General features: G+C 40.5%; 1 protein-coding gene across 2 annotated transcripts in view; it reads right to left on the bottom strand.

Annotated features, from left to right (window-relative positions):
- Positions 1–18372, bottom strand: part of kif16ba (kinesin family member 16Ba) — an 83751-nt gene that overhangs the window by 65210 nt on the left and 169 nt on the right. For both annotated transcript variants that reach the window (XM_080418715.1, XM_080418716.1), the window contains exons 1-5: positions 18318–18372; positions 11882–11951; positions 11168–11284; positions 2110–2226; positions 1374–1471 (exon numbers count right to left, since the gene is read on the bottom strand). The exon at positions 18318–18372 is cut by the window's right edge and continues 169 nt beyond it. In XM_080418715.1, coding sequence (XP_080274841.1) covers positions 1374–1471; positions 2110–2226; positions 11168–11284; positions 11882–11951; positions 18318–18364 — 449 coding nt within the window. In that variant the 5' untranslated portion in view covers positions 18365–18372. The remainder of the gene's footprint in view (positions 1–1373; positions 1472–2109; positions 2227–11167; positions 11285–11881; positions 11952–18317) is intronic.

The following is an 18372-nucleotide window of genomic DNA, read 5'->3' as shown; positions in this document are numbered from 1 at the left end:
AGGACAATTTCACCATAAATCAAAATATCCTGATACGATTATTGTGGGGTTTTTTATCACGATAAACGATTATAACCATTATCGTCCCATCCCTACACCCCAGCGTCTCTCTAGGGACAGACAGACAGACAGACAGACAGACAGACAGACAGACAGACAGACAGACAGACAGACAGACAGACAGACAGGAAAGCAGACAGACAGACAGACAGACAGACAGACAGACAGACAGGAAAGCAGACAGACAGACAGACAGACAGACAGACAGGAAAGCAGACAGACAGACAGGAAAGCAGACAGACAGACAGACAGACAGACAGGAAAGCAGACAGACAGACAGACAGGAAAGCAGACAGACAGACAGACAGACAGACAGACAGACAGACAGACAGACAGACAGACAGACAGACAGACAGCAAAGCAGACAGACAGACAGACAGACAGCAAAGCAGACAGACAGGAAAGCAGACAGACAGACAGACAGACAGGAAAGCAGACAGACAGACAGACAGACAGCAAAGCAGACAGACAGACAGACAGACAGACAGGAAGACAGACAGACAGACAGACAGACAGACAGACAGACAGACAGACAGACAGACAGACAGACAGACAGACAGACAGACAGCAAAGCAGACAGACAGACAGACAGACAGCAAAGCAGACAGACAGGAAAGCAGACAGACAGACAGACAGACAGGAAAGCAGACAGACAGACAGACAGACAGCAAAGCAGACAGACAGACAGACAGACAGACAGCAAAGCAGACAGACAGACAGACAGGAAAGCAGACAGACAGACAGACAGACAGACAGACAGACAGACAGACAGACAGACAGACAGCAAAGCAGACAGACAGACAGACAGACAGACAGCAAAGCAGACAGACAGGAAAGCAGACAGACAGACAGACAGACAGGAAAGCAGACAGACAGACAGACAGACAGCAAAGCAGACAGACAGACAGACAGGAAAGCAGACAGACAGACAGACAGACAGACAGACAGACAGACAGACAGACAGACAGACAGACAGACAGACAAACAGACAGGCAGACAGGAAAGCAGACAGACAGACAGACAGACAGACAGACAGACAGACAGACAGACAGACAGACAGACAGGAAAGCAGACAGACAGACAGACAGACAGACAAACAGACAGACAGACAAGCAGACAGACAGGAAAGCAGACAGACAGACAGACAGACAGACAGACAGACAGACAGACAGACAGACAGACAGACAGACAGACAGACAGACAGACAGACAGACAGGAAAGCAGACAGACAGACAGGAAAGCAGACAGACAGACAGACAGACAGACAGACAGACAGACAGACAGACAAACAGACAGACAGGCTGTGACCTCACCTGACCTCCGTCCTGAACGAGGCCTCGTCCCACCTGGTTGCCCCGGCGATGCGGCTGAACAGTCCCTCACAGATCCGTGGAATCAGACCTGCGTCTCCCTGGAAACCACACAACAACAACATCCCATATTATTAACCACTATCTGCATCACTATATCCCATAATAACCAACAGTAATCCTCAGCGAAACACCGTATATCACTCATCATAACGGTGTCGGCAATATCAGCCTTAAAAATGCAATATGATTTAGTCGACTAAAATCCTATGATATTTACACTAAAATTAGTACTAAAACTAGACTGAAAGTCAAACATTTGACTATTTCATCAATTGAAATATGACTAAAACGACATGGAAGTTGATTCAATGGAATCTATGACTGATCACAGGGTTTATCAGATGTATAAACATATGGATGGTCTCACAGGGTTTATCAGATGTATAAACATATGTTTATACATCTGATAAACCCTGTGAGATGGTCTCACAGGGTTTATCAGATGTATAAACATATGGATGGTCAGGGTTTATCAGATGTATAAACATATGGATGGTCAGGGTTTATCAGATGTATAAACACATGGATGGTCAGGGTTTATCAGATGTATAAACACATGGATGGTCAGGGTTTATCAGATGTATAAACATATGGATGTTCAGGTTTTATCAGATGTATAAACATATGGATGGTCTAACAGGGTTTATCAGATGTATAAACATATGGATGGACTTACAGGGTTTCCCATCATGGTGTAGCTCTTCCCGGAGCCCGTCTGTCCGTAGGCGAAGATACAGGCGTTGTAGCCTTCAAACGCTGAGCGCAGCACATCAGAGCCCAGATCTACAAACACCTGGATGGGCAGATACAAAAAAAAACACATGGTCAGATCTATAAAACACCTGGATGGGCAGATACAAAAGCACACATCGTCAGATCTACAAACACCTGGATGGACAGATACAAAAGCACACATCGTCAGATCTATAAAACATCTGGATGGGCAGAAAAAACACAATAGCAGACCTATAAAACACCAGGATGGGCAGAAATAACACAATATCAGACCTATAAAACACCTGGATGGGCAGAAAAAACACAATATCAGACCTATAAAACACCTGGATGCACATGGAAACAACAGGCCTCCTCTGACACACAGTGAGCAGACACAGATGGTTCCAGCCTCAGTGAGGAGCAGTTAGATGAAGATATTGGTTAGAAATGGTCAAATGGGTGAATTGCTCCTTTAATCCATTCAATCCGGTGACGCATCTGTGTCATTTTTTTATTTCCTTGGCTATTCAAAAAATAGCAGATCTACAAGCTCGTAGTGCGAGTGCGGCAACGAGCTTGTAGATCTGCTCATTTTGAAAAATCGAAAAAACATTGTAACTCAAATCTTTGCTTCTGGAGGGATTCTACAAATGTCTTCTAAATCCTAACAGGTTTTTGAAAAAACTGTATGTTGCTATAATAATATATTATATATAATAGTTCTCAAACCTTTTCATGTCAAGGACCCCCACAATGATATGTATTTGGCCGCAGACCCCCATGTCAAAATATGTTGTTCCAGGGACCCCCACCAAGATTTGAGTTAAAGATATTCGCTTTAAAAAAATATATATTCAAAGATTTGCACACATTTTCCACAATAAAAGAAAAAAGCAGATCTGCAAGCTCATAATGAGCTTGCAGATCTGCTATTTTTTAATGGCCAAATAAATCTTAAAGTGATACATAGATGTGTTCCCTCCCGGTCTTAAAGGGTTAAGAGAAGAATCCAAAGCAGGAAGGGATCTAACTATGACCGGCTTAGTCTTAAAGGAGTAGTTCACCCAAAAAAAAGACTTATTTTCTATTAGTCCAGGGGCCAACACTGATATTTTCACAAATTGGTACCACCTGAGGTGGCCGTAACATTTTTGTATTCCTACATGTCTCTAGTTTATATTTTGGTATGATACATCTTCCAATTCAGAAGCTTAATGACAGTAATCACTCTAAACAAGCCTACCCCCATATGAAACCGTGATGTGTGTGAATCATTTATATGACTTCTAGACCAGTGTTTCCCAACCCTGGCAATCGGACCTTTTTTGGGTCGCGAGTCTATGCTAGGTGTGCCCAATGAAAAAGAAAGAAATCAACCCCCTCCCCCCAGAACAATAGATGCGTCGTGGGCTGCTGCTGCCTTGAGTCATTGGCTCATCGTCCGTCGCGAACACACATCCAGTGAATCGACACCTCGCATGTATAAATGCAAATGTTTGGCTTTGTCTTCATGGGGCCATCACTGTACTCGTCTGGCAGGTACTGAAAGTGGGTCGGAACGGGCCGATACGGCGGACCTGAACGTCGTACCGGCGAAGAGGGGCTGTCCTGCCCCAAAAGCCCATGTTATAACCTGCCATGATGAATGTCCAACAATAAAACACTACATACTGTAAGTGTTAGATTTCTTATAAAGTGCTTCTAAATGGCTCCAGTGTGTTAGTGTGAACGTAATCCGTGTAGTTTGTGGTGTTTAATTACTCAGCGGCTGCGGTGACGTTGACTGACTGGGGTAACCCAAAGACTCGCCCCAAAGCACGCTACCCCCATCTGTTTTCGCAGACCAGTGGTTCTTGTATTTGTTTTACTGAGGATAAGGTTAGAAATAAGTTTAGGATTAGGCATAGTTTTACTGATGTTACGCCAAGGAATAAGGTTAGGTTTAGACATAGTTTACTGAGGTTAAGGTAGGAATAAGGTTAGGTTTAGACATAGTTTAATGAGGTTAAGGTAGGAATAATGTTAGGTTTAGACATAGTTTACTGAGGTTAAGGTTAGGAATACCAGGTGGGCGACTGTGTTTCAGGGCGAGTGTTTTGGTATCCGTCTGTAGTGGTCAACTGGGAGCTCCGTGTGTGCTTGTCATCAGTCTCTCTCAGCCAGGATACAAACTCTGTGTTCAGCAAAACAAGCTCAAGTTTCACACTAAGACAGTTGTATTGTGGCCAAATTGTTTTATTTATTTTTTTACAAATCTAAAAAAAGTATTTTTCTAAAAAAGGACTAAAAAGAAAAAAAAGGAAAGAGACAGTGTCTTTGTTTGAAACTTCAAAGTTATTTGTTGAGTGAGTGCTGTCATAAATGTTTGGATGGTGTGTTTTTAGAAGTATATTGGGTTTAGTACAAAGAAGTTTTACTCTGGTAAGGTGAAATCAGACTCCTCCAGTCAGCAGTGCACTGACCCATGTTTATATATTTGTAGGCCAAAGACATTTTGTAATGTTTCTTTATTACATCTCGTGTACATGAGAGTAAATATTTTGTAGAAGCAATACGTTTGTTGTGTTAATAACAGGTGCTGTTATACAGTCTCTATTCATCCTCATACTCTGACTCCTCTGGAAGATTATTTTATGTGGAATTGAGACGTTCCTCAAGTACAGTCCACAGACAGTAGTACATGGTTGACCCAGTCCACAGACAGTAGTACATGGTTGACCCAGTCCACAGACAGTAGTACATGGTTGACCCAGTCCACAGACAGTAGTACATGGTTGACCCAGTCCACAGACAGTAGTACATGGCATCCACACCCTCTTTTTCCCCATCAAAACCATGTATATGATAGACCAGTGTCTTCTACGACAGTGAAGTTTGGTGGCAGATTCAGTTGAGGGTAGACGTTAAAGTGTTAAAAGTGATGAAGCTGAGACAACCTCCTTGCTGAAGGTGTTTGCGTTGTTGTGAGGGAATCTGTGCACTTTCCACCAAACAGGACAGCCATTACTTGACACCTAATGTCATCAATCAACTCTGATCTGATTTGGGACAGTGAACGCTTTGGCACAAGGGGAAAGGGGAAGAAATTCGGATTTCAGCTTCACCCTAGCCTTGCCCCACACACACACACACACACACACACACACACAGTATATCTAGGTGTGCCCTGGGATCTTTGGCACACCTGGCATAAAGGTTGGGAAACACTGTTAGACGAAGAAACAGTTGATCCTAAGGTAATTTTAATGGATTACAGTAGAATCCATTTCTGCTGAGGAAAGTTTGGTATTGTGCATATTTAATTAGATAATTGCATAATTGAACACATTTGTGAAAATAATCACATGATAAATGACATTAGTGACAGGTTTTAGATTGTTGACATGGTGTTAGGTGTGGGTGTAAGGTTTTCAAAAGCCCTGCATACAACTTGGGCTGGCCCACTAGTGGCCGGTATGCAGAAACTCCAATATTAGACGGCTCAGTATATGGTTGAACACCCCATAAATTCATACAACTTATGAATTATGTTACTATTGGGCATGCTAAATAAGCATACGAAACAAATCTAGGAAAATGTCTTTGACTTCCAGAAAGGCAGAAAGTCTCATTTTCAAGATGGCGTCCATGATGGCTGCCAGGGGCTTAAAATGGCTGTTTCAATTACTATTCAATCTATAAAGGGAGAAGCATAATAAGCAAGCATAAATCTATTGCTTACTTACGAAATTACTTGAATAACCCCAATGGGGTTGTCCAGTAAGCCATAGCCCATTATAGGCACTTATTGTGTTAATAACAGGTGCTGTTATACAGTCTCTATTCATCGTCATACTCTGACTCCTCTGGAAGATTTTTTTATGTGGAATTGAGACGTTCCTCAAGTACAGTCCACAGACAGTAGTACATGGTTGACCCAGTCCACAGACAGTAGTACATGGTTGACCCAGTCCACAGACAGTAGTACATGGTTGACCCAGTCCACAGACAGTAGTACATGGTTGACCCAGTCCACAGACAGTAGTACATGGTTGACCCAGTCCACAGACAGTAGTACATGGTTGACCCAGTCCACAGACAGTAGTACATCGTTGACCCAGTCCACATACAGTAGTACATGGTTGACCCAGTCCACATACAGTAGTACATGGTTGACCCAGTCCACAGACAGTAGTACATCGTTGACCCAGTCCACATACAGTAGTACATGGTTGTCCATATCTTCTACCAGATCAGCCGAGTGTCTTGTAGGCAGTGGAGAAGTTACAATGAATGAACTCCAAAAATGAATGCTGCTCCATACAGTAAGTTGGACAAATTGATCATCCTGCAGCTTGCACCCCTAGTTCATGGCATCCACACCCTCCTTTTCCCCATCAAAACCATGTATCTGATAGACCAGTGTCTTCTACGACAGTGAAGTTTGGTGGCAGATTCAGTTGAGGGTGGACGTTAAAGTGTTAAAAGTGATGAAGCTGAGACAACCTCCTTGCTGAAGGTGTTAGATTGTGTTGTTGTGAGGGAATCTGTGCACTTTCCACCAAACAGGACAGCCATTACTTGACACCTAATGTCATCAATCAACTCTGATCTGATTTGGGACAGTGAATGCGTTGGCACAAGGGGAAAGGGAAAGGGGAAGAAATTCGGATTTCAGCTTCACCCAGCCGATGGCTGCCGGGACTGCATGGCTCTGGGGAGCAGTTAGGTGTGAAGTGTCTTGCTCATGGACACCTCGACACATAGCTGGGTCTTTAATTTTCCCATGCAGACTCTCTACCCATTCAGCTATGACCACCCACTAGACTGAAGGAAGGTCAACTTTTACAAGCTTATGTTAAGCAAAGCAGTCTTTTTGCAAACACCAACAATCTGAGAAGTCGTGTCACAACCAGTCACAGCAGGGATGAATATCCACTGAGAACACATATGTCTGAGCCGGTGTTCTTTTAAATGGTCGATGTCATACACTTTAAAAGTGCCATCAGCTGGTCTTTGGACACAACAAGTTTCCACAACAGTTTCTTCCAGAGGAGTCAGAGAATGGTGGTAAATAATGACTGCATAACCAAGTGCATACTGTATAATGGGCTGGTTAACCTGGCTTACTGGATGACTCCACAACTTTGTGGTTATTTAAGTCATTTCATAAGCAATTGAAATATGCCTCCAAAGATATTTACCTTTACTTGACTACAGAGTTATAGTTAGAGTTATAGTGTTCATTTTCAATAACAACAATGAAAATAAGAAAGGTTAATTTGTTGTTTCTGGATAATTTAGTATAGAATGGGGCACCACCTTGGATTTGGCAATAAATAATGAACTGTTGGTAATTTCACAGATTCAGTTGCATTCATTGAGTCCTAAAACCTGGGGTTAACCCTAACCCTAACCCTAGGGTTAGACACCAAAACCATCTTATTTATATATATATATATATATATATATATATATATATATATATATATATATATATATATATATATATATATATATAGGCATATATAAACCTAGGGTTAGACACCAAAACCATCTTTTAAATTGAATAGTAAAAGGCAAATATTGTACTTTTACTCCACTAGAATTATTATACATTAACCACTTCAGCCCTATTTTATACCTAGGCTATTTGAAAAACTGTACTTGTACTTTTACTTTTGGTACTTTTAGTACATTCTGATGCCAAATACCTTTGCACTTTTACTCAAGTATTTTTTTTATTTTGTACTTTTACTTCTAACAGAGTAGTTCTATATTCTAGTATTGATACTTTTACTTAAGTAAAGAATTTGAGTACTACTCAGTTTTAGTCTAGTGTAAGACTGAAAAGTTCCTCTGTCTAGCAGTAGGGGGAGCCAGAGAGCTAGATTATTTGTACAGGCTCTTGTTTCATTGGATCTTGTTTACTTGATACACTTATTGGTTTTATCTCTTGCTCATTAGATTTTCCTATTTATCTCATCTGTTTATGAAAGTAGGAAGCTGATATATTACACTTTTACCTTAGCCCTAGGTATACTCTTAGTTGCTTGTTTTAGAAGAAAATGCACTTAATACTTCTGGTGATTAGTAGTTTTGTTCCCTACCTATGTTGAATACACTTATTGTAAGTCACTTTGGATAAAAGCGTCTGCTAAATGACTTTAATGTAATGTACTGTAGAGGGGAAGACTATGGTATTTACGATCTCTTCTCTACTAGTCTTAGTTCTACTGGATCTCTTCTCCACTAGTCTTAGTTCTACTGGATCTCTTCTCCTCTAGTCTTAGTTCTACTGGATCTCTTATCCACTAGTCTTAGTTCTACTGGATCTCTTCTCCTCTAGTCTTAGTTCTACTGGATCTCTTCTCCTCTAGTCTTAGTTCTACTGGATCTCTTCTCCACTAGTCTTAGTTCTACAGGATCTCTCCTCCACTAGTCTTAGTTCTACTGGATCTCTTCTCCTCTAGTCTTAGTTCTACTGGATCTCTTATCCTCTAGTCTGAGTTCTACTGGATCTATTCTCCTCTAGTCTTAGTTCTACAGGATCTCTCCTCCACTAGTCTTAGTTCTACTGGATCTCTTCTCCTCTAGTCTTAGTTCTACTGGATCTCTTCTCCAGTAGTCTTAGTTCTACTGGATCTCTTCTCCTCTAGTCTTAGTTCTACTGGATCTCTTCTCCACTAGTCTTAGTTCTACTGGATCTCTTCTCCACTAGTCTTAGTTCTACTGGATCTCTTCTCCACTAGTCACTCATTAACATTTTACTCTAGTTTTTATTAGTTGATGAAATTGTCAATACATTTAGTAGCTTAGTTTTATATTTAGGGGTGTGTGTGTGTGTGTGTGTGTGTGTGTGTGTGTGTGTGTGTGTGTGTGTGTGTGTGTGTGTGTGTGTGTGTGTGTGTGTGTGTGTGTGTGTGTGTGTGTGTGTGTGTGTGTGTGTGTGTCCTCTTCCTTACTTCCTTCACAGGTTGTTACAATGATACTAATGAAGGCTCTGTTCCATTCTGGTTGTTACAATGATACTAATGAAGGCTCTGTTCCATTCTGGTTGTTACAATGATACTAATGAAGGCTCTGTTCCATTCTGGTTGTTACAATGATACTAATGAAGGCTCTGTTCCATTCTGGTTGTTACAATGATACTAATGAAGGCTCTGTTCCATTCTGGTTGTTACAATGATACTAATGAAGGCTCTGTTCCATTCTGGTTGTTACAATGATACTAATGAAGGCTCTGTTCCATTCTGGTTGTTACAATGATACTAATGAAGGCTCTGTTCCATTCTGGATGTTACAATGATACTAATGAAGGCTCTGTTCCATTCTGGTTGTTACAATGACACTAATGAAGGCTCTGTTCCATTCTGGTTGTTACAATGATACTAATGAAGGCTCTGTTCCATTCTGGTTGTTACAATGATACTAATGAAGGCTCTGTTCCATTCTGGTTGTTACAATGATACAGTGGTGAGCTGTGGATTTTTAAACTATGGGGGCTACATTTTATGACGTCACGTGCACGCGCGCACGTGCACGCGCGCGCGGGCATGTGCACATAGCCACTAGTTGAAATACTGTATTCAACATGTGATTATTAATGTATTTATATTTCTTATTATTTTGTTGCATTGTTAATTTGTTGTTTTTATTTTAGTTTCAATTAATCAATTATTTAATTTTCCTTTACATAGACTCACCCACACATAAGTACTTAAAATAATCAGACAACTTTACTTCAATGACTATCTTTTTTTAAAGACACAAGATGACAACTTCACTTACATTGCTTTCAACAGTGGTTTTAACAATCATTTGAACAGTCACAAGAACTTCCAACAACGGTCAGGGATAACCGTGTGAGTTTCTGGTACAGCTCTCGTTCTTGCGTCCTCTGCTAAACGATGGTATCTATGTGTGGCTGTTAATACAGTGTAACTGAGGACTTAAGTGAGAACGCAATGTTATGCAAAGCAGCCAGGTTGAGGCCATTGTTGTGTTAATGATTGACGGCTCGCGGGCGGCTGACGGTGTTTGCTCGCGCGTGCATGTGGAGCTCGCGCGAGCCCCCAGCCCCCATAGTGTCAGAAGAACTAAGGGGTCGCCGACCCCCCTAGCACCCCCTTCAGCTCACCCCTGCAATGATACTAATGAAGGCTCTGTTACATTCTGGTTGTTACAATGATACTAATGAAGGCTCTGTTCCATTCTGGTTGTTACAATGATACTAATGAAGGCTCTGTTCCATTCTGGTTGTTACAATGATACTAATGAAGGCTCTGTTCCATTCTGGTTGTTACAATGATACTAATGAAGGCTCTGTTACATTCTGGTTGTTACAATGATACTAATGAAGGCTCTGTTCCATTCTGGTTGTTACAATGATACTAATGAAGGCTCTGTTCCATTCTGGTTGTTACAATGATACTAATGAAGGCTCTGTTCCATTCTGGTTGTTACAATGATACTAATGAAGGCTCTGTTCCATTCTGGTTGTTACAATGACACTAATGAAGGCTCTGTTCCATTCTGGTTGTTACAATGACACTAATGAAGGCTCTGTTACATTCTGGTTGTTACAATGGTACTAATGAAGGCTCTGTTCCATTCTGGTTGTTACAATGATACTAATGAAGGCTCTGTTCCATTCTGGTTGTTACAATGATACTAATGAAGGCTCTGTTCCATTCTGGTTGTTACAATGACACTAATGAAGGCTCTTTTCCATTCTGGTCAAATAGAGTCAGGGTGTTGACTCACTTAAACTTTGAGAACCACTGTGCTACACTAAATGGAACAGAGCCTTCATTAGTAGAAATGGCCAAATGTATTTCCAAGACCTGTGAAGGGAGTAAGTAAGGAAGAGGCCCATTTTATTTCCAGTATGGCTGCTGTGCATAATAAAGCCTGTTCATGTTTAAACCAGGTCAATAAAGTCCCTTTGAACAGAACAGGACTGAAGCAGCTGCTCTGACAGACAGACAGACAGACAGACAGACAGGCAGACAGACAGACAGACAGACAGACAGTACCTTCTCCTGAGAGATGAAGCAGCTGTTCTTACAGTCTGCAGAGTCGTAGGAGAAGTCATAGGTGAAGGTCTTGGTTCTTTCCCTGGTGGAATCCCCCCCGCTCACACCTTCTGGGACCTGCAACCATCACACAGACGTCATTAGAATACATAACCATCACAGAGACATTATGATACATAAGGGGGAAATAATTCACCAGAACCACCGCTTCTGTCTTTTTTTTGGCAACTATTGTTTTTTTTAAAAAAAGCTATTTTTTATGAGCTTGTAGATCTGCTATTTATTTATTTGTAATCGTGAAAATGTGTGCAAATCTTTGAATATATACTGTGTATATGTTTAACTCAAATCTTTGCTTCTATGGATTCTACTAATGTCTTCTAAATCCTAACAGTTTTTATTTTTTAAAGATACTTTTTACAGTAATATACAGTAGATGATCATATTCTACATCTAGGTCATGTTACAGCAGGGGTGATGTAACTCTGATAATGTAGAGGATCACTATAATTCACTCTCACTCCAGAGGAACACATTACAGACACCTCTTATCTCTGTATTTATACTTTTTTCATAAATTAATGCCGTACTTCGCCATTCTATGTCAGCAAAAATAGCAGATCTACAAGCTCAAAACGCGTCGCACTCACTCCATTGGGTCCACAGACAGACAGACAGACAGACAGACAGACAGACAGACAGACAGACAGGTACCTTCAGGTTGGTGATGCTAGTCTTGGTTCCTTCCATCTTGATAATGTTCTTGGCAGTCAAGTCCTTCTCCCTGAAAAACACAAACATCACGTGGTTAACGACATTAACCCCCTAGCATCCCTATTCTGGGGAGAACGTTTGGGAATGGACGATCTAGCACACGACTAGTTGTGAGCTTGTAGATCTGCCATTTCTGACCGGCTGGATGGGAACCACAAGGTTCCCAGTTCAATCCCGGGCTCCTCCAGAGTTAGAGTGGAAGTGTCAAAACAAACACGCCCCCCCACAGCCGGCCGCTATGAGAACATAAACATAGGCTAACAGTAGATTAATAGATCTATGTGTACAGGTAGGCAGGTGGTTATATTAGATAAATAGATCTATGTGTACAGGTAGGCAGGTGGTTATACTGTATACATGCATGTGTGCATGTAAGTTTTTATTCTTTTTTGATTTGTAGAAGTGATTCTACAAATAGGCGTAGCTATAGAGCACCGAAGTCCTGACGTCACTGCCAGTAGAGGGCGCTTTTCCGCAGGTTCATGGTTTTACTCTTTGTGTTGATATCCTCATTGGGGAATCTTAGATCGCTTCATATAAGAACTGTGTTCCAAAAATAAACACACCACCCTGACGATTTTACTCATATGGATATGAAGCATCGACTGAAGGTGTAAATGTACACATTTACCCAAAGAGTAACACAATATAAACACTAGAAACCAGTCAAACAACCCAAAGACTACATTTCCCATGAACGTGGCTGCTGTGGGGACAGTGATTTCAAACCCGGAAGTAGTAGTTCTGAAGACTTTTAAGGCAGAATTCATTCCATTTTCGCCAGAAACAGGCTGTATCAAATATGAATGAATATCCTAAACGATGCAGAGCCACCCCCCCCCCCCCTGACAGAAACGCCAGGGTGGTGTGTTTATGTTTGGAACACAGTTCTTATATGACGTGATCTAAGATTCCCAAATGGGGATTTCAACACAAAAAATAAAGCCACGAACCCTGGATTCTGAACAAAAAAATGTTCAGAACCCAAGATATGATGATTTGCTGCTCCATTCACTCTTTGTTTAACTTCTTACTGAAAAAGGCTGTATCTCGGCTCCTAAGCACTTTTTTTTTTACAATGAATTTTGGCTGTGGCACTCAGAGCCAAAATTCCATAAATAAGCTGGGCACTGAATGAGTTAATTATAAAATAATATATATATATATATTTTTTGCAAAATCGATTGGGTGGGCCAGCTTTCTATGTGGGTGGGCCACGGCCACCCATGGCTGCGCCCCTGGCTGAGAATGAAGCAGGGACCCCTTAGCTCGTGGTGGTCGTGAGCTTGTAGATCAGCTATTTTCAGCGAGTGTTCCCAGCACTCGCTGAAACGCAGCAGAAGCAGCAGAATAGGGATGTCAGGGTTTAAGTGGTTAATCATAGAATAAACACTTCTTATCACACAGAGATCCCCCCCCCCCCCCTGTAGTAACTCTGAGGGGTCCCGGACCCCCTGTTGAAGACCCATGCAGTAAAGTGTGTCTGAGATAGTGACACAATGTAAAAGATCAGGTTATCACCCCAGAGGGATACCTTTGTACCACCCACCCACCCACCCACCCACACCCACACACACACACACACACACACACACAATAATGAACTACTGAACCATTTGTTTGAGCTCTATTCTTTTTATAGCTACAACCATTATTTTATACTTTGGGCTTTTCATAAATAGCAGATAGATCTTTTTTGGGTTGAAAAATCTTGAAGAATTGTGCAAATCTTTGAAAATATGTTTTTTTAAAGCAAACATTTGTAACTCAAATCTTTGCTTCTGGTGGATTCTACAAATATCTTCTAAATCCTAACAGTTTTTTTTTTAAACGTATGTTGCTATAATGTCAGTGGTTCTCAAACCTTTTTCATGTCAAGGACCCCCAAAATGACATGTATTTGTCCTAGCTATGAGCTTGTAGATCTGCCATTTCTGAACGGCCACAGGAATCTTAAAGTGACACAGATGAGTTCCCTGATTGAATGTGTAAATAATGCTGATGTTGCCATTTCTGCAACATTCCCCCCACTAGAGATAATAATGTGTTTTATCTTATCACACACTCAGCTAGCATTCCTCAGCCTGTGGATGAGAACACATATTTTTGAATAGTCCAAAGAAATCTAAAAATGACACACATGATGCATTCCAGTTCTTAGATGTTTGAAAACGTCTCTGTAAGTACAGTAAGAGCTGAAAACGTCTCTGTAAGTACAGTAAGAGCTGAAAACGTCTCTGTAAGTACAGTAAGAGCTGAAAACGTCTCTGTAAGTACAGTAAGAGCTGAAAGCTACTCATTCATTTATAGAAAAGCCAAGGTCTGCTTCATCTGAGAACACAGGAAGACAAAAGCAAAACCTTCATGTTGTACAGGTTGTAAGTGCTATTATTAAAGTACAAACTATAACTATACTAAAATTGCTAAAATACAGAAAATGAATGGTCATTAAGTTCATATTTTGGGTCATAATTGATTTCATGTAAGGTTATAAATGTTAAAACATGATGTGATTAAAACTTCTGGGGCGGAACAAAAGTTCCCTGTCTGTCAGCAGCACCCCCCGGACCATTACTGATGGATGCATGATTCATGTCATTACTGACAGGTGGTGCAAACAAACCTGGTCGAATAAGCTCTGTAAACTGTCAGTTTAATGTGATATCGCGCTGCTAAAGTTATTAAAGACGTTTGAAACCAAGGACAGTCAGTCAAAAGGACATTCTAAGGACTTTAAGCAACTCAAGAACAAAGAACCTCTTTTCCACAACAAGCGGCCAACGAGGTATTCTTCTATTTTGAGATTTGCTTTGATGTTGCCGTTGTGTTTGATGGACGCTCTTAACCTGTGTGATGCACATTTCTACACGTCTTGTATTATGTGTGTATGTTATGTTATTTACTGTGCAAGTTCTTGACTGTATGCTTATTATGAGGGATGAGGAGAATGCCTGAAGCAATAAAGAACCCGACCTGTGTCATCAATGTTGTGAGAGGAGCTAAACGGGTACAATAATAATCATCATCAAAGCAGTGGTTCTACAACGTTTTCACCTGAGGGACCCCCAAATTCATACGGAATGATAACAATAGGCAGCGGACTTCCGATCTGAGAAGAGGGTTGTGCCAGGGACCCCCACAAGAGTTGTTGTTGTAATTAGATCCTGTTAGTACAGCATTCTACAGCTGTCTAGAGACAGCTGTAGAATTCTAAACCTAAATAACAGGGTTTTTTTGTTTAAAAACCCATTAAGACCGGGAACGCTTCTGTGTGTCATTTTTAGATTATATATGGCTATTCAAAAACAGCAGATCTACAAGCTCATAGCGCGGCAATGAGCTTGTAGATCTGCTATTTTTGAAAAATCGTGAAAATTTGTGCAAATCTTTAAAGGTTTCATGACGTTCAGTTTTACCACACATTAAAAGTCTTTGTCATGGTCCTTCAAACGTGTGTAGAAGTTTTAACAAAAAATTCCACTCCATTGATCCATGGCAGGTGTTTTTCTCTCACATTTCTAAAGCCTTTTCAACTGCAATGAAAAAATAAATCTTTGCCTGCGGGTGTCGCTGGTGAGGGATTTTGCCTGTCAATCATCGCCTCTGCTCCGCCCCCCCCAAAGGAAAGAATAGGGGAGGGGAGGGGCGAGGCGGAGAGTGGGCGGGATTAATCGACTGTGACCTCACTGTCGAAGGGCCAAGCTCAGATTACTTTTCAGCCTAATTATTCAGAAAACCCCAGACCACAGAAAATCCACTGAATGTTCAAAGTTCAGATTTTTTAGGTGTATTTGAGGTCATAAAACCCCCCAAAAAACATTAAAAAAAAAAAGTGAAAATGAATGTCATAGAACCTTTAAATATATATATTTCTTAATGTGAACATTTTTGACTCTCTTCTTCTGGGGGGTCCCTGGAACAACATATCTTGAGATGGGGGTCCACGGCCGTATCATTTTTGAGAACCACTGATATTATAGCAAATATGTTTATTCAAAAAACTGTTAGGATTTAGAAGACATTTGTAGAATCCCCCCAGAAGCAAAGATTTGAGAAATGTTCACTTTAAAAATATATATATATATTTAAGATTTGCACACAATACCCTAACCCTAACCCTAAAGATTCTATATTAACCCATTCGTTTTTAGATTTCTCTGGGCTACTGAAAAATAGCCGATCTACAAGCTACATAGCGCGGCTATGTAGCTTGTAGATCGGCTATTTTTTTTTAAATCATGAAAATCTGGGGGTCCCTGGAACAAAAACATGTTGAGATGGTGGGGGTCCACGGCCAAATACATATCTAGAACGTTTTTTTTTTCTAAATCCTAACCGTATGTTGCTATATCAGTGGTGCTCCAACGTTTCCATGTCAAGGACCCCCCAGAATGATGTGCATTTGGCCACGGACCCCGCATCTAAAAATATCTAGATCCAGGGACCCCCTCCAGAAGCAAAGATTTGAGTTACAAATGTTCGCTTTAAAAAAATATATATATTTACTCAAAGATTCGCACAAATGTTCATGATTTAAAAATAAAAAAGCCCAAAGTATAAAATAATGGTTACAGTGGTTGCTCTCCCTGGTCTTAATGTGTTAAAGTTAAGTGCAGCCGTCCCAGGACAGATGAAGCACGTTGCCGCTAGAATGTCCTCTGTAGAAGATAAGATAAGATGAGATTAGAGCTCTATTGATGCCTCGCCGCGGGGGGAGAATTCAGTTAAGATACAGACACAGGACAAAGAGAAAGAACGTTACTGTAGATACAGTACAGCATCAAACACACTGAAGAAACAGTCGCAATAATGAACAGTAGGATACATAATACAACGCTAACCCAAACACTCGCCCCCAAAAGGTTCTTATATTCTTGAATTCATATAAATGCACCATTTTGTATTCATTTTACAGATTTTTGGGGGCTAGTTTTCATAGACCTGGTTGCTTGTTTCTCTCGCACAACCTGGCAACACTGATGTGAGCAGTCACTCTCTGGGCTATTACCTTCTAACAGGTGAAATAACAGCTGGAGGCCCCTCAAGGACCCCCAACCCCACTTTGAGAACCACGGATATAAAGAATATATAAATGTATATTTAAATCATCAATTTAAAAGTGTTGTGTGCAACCAGTCATGTGATGTATTAAAGCTTTGTGACTTTCAACAAAACAATAAAATAACCAATAAACAAACAATAGAAATCAGAACACAGTGGTTAAGGGTATAGTGTGTAATAGATTTTGGTTAAACTAACAGTTTTGTTTTTGTTTTTAGTTAAAGCTCTATATTGTGATAAGTCTCTCCAGCTCTTTAATAAACACATATTTTCTTATAATGAACAGAAAATACATGTTCAGCTTTAAGACAATGAAGAGAGAGACTAATAATAACTGATACAGGATACAAGATAAATATGTGAAATTGGAAGTGATGAAAAAACTAAACAGATCAGATTGAAACTGGAACACAATCACACTTAAGCTGATAAATGGGTTCTCTCTCTCTCCCTCTCTCTCCCTCCCTCCTGATTGGATGAAATTGGTATCCTGACCTGAACAATGTGTTATGTTTACTTAAGAGCTGTAGAGACTGAATAAACACTCATCCTGTAGCAATGACTATTATTAGAATAGAGATAGTTTAAGTGTGTTTTTGTTTAGTTTTTTCAATACTGTTGTATTTAAACCAGAAGATGTCACTTACACTATAGGCTACCTTTAAAATAATGTTGATAAATACAGTAAACCAGAAAATATCACTTTACACTATAGGCTTAGGCTACCTTTAAAAAAGCCCTGAAACATGACTGTCATATCATGACAGTCATGACGGAACTTCAACATAGTGTTTGCACTTTCTCCATTTACAACCGGTACATCTACATAAACGTTCACATTTCAAATATAAAGTGTTGACCCCACGGCCATGGATGTAACAAGGTAAAAGGCTTGGGTCCAAGTACCCGTATCTTCAGTATTGTTGAATAAAAAGCATTTTAATCCGATCGGTGGCCATTTTCTTCAATTTCCTTCATATGCTTTTAACTACGCGATCCTACCGGTTAGAAGGTGTATTGGACTCTGATACATTATCACTCTATGAGAAAATGGCCGCCGATCGGATTAAAATGCTTTTTATTGAAAAATACGGAGGATACGCGTACTTAGACCCCGGCGTTTCAACTTGTAACATCCATGGCCATGAGGTCAGCACTTTATATTAGAAATGTGAACGTTTATGTAGATGTACGGGCTGTAAATGTAGAAAGCGCACAAACCAGGTAGAAGTTCCGCCATGACGCGAGCGTCATGTGAACCATGGCTACCTTTAAAACAAACAATGTTGATAAAATACAGAACTATAAAACTCACCTCCTGTTCATGGGTCGAACCCTCACCGCTACCCGGACAGATGCCATCCCTCATG

This window comes from Gymnoscopelus braueri, assembly GCF_963280865.1.
Source record: "Gymnoscopelus braueri genome assembly, chromosome: 2".
NCBI classification, from domain to species: Eukaryota; Metazoa; Chordata; class Actinopteri; order Myctophiformes; family Myctophidae; genus Gymnoscopelus; species Gymnoscopelus braueri.
Note: the sequence above shows the minus strand (reverse complement) of the source record. Positions and strands in the feature narration are given on the sequence as shown.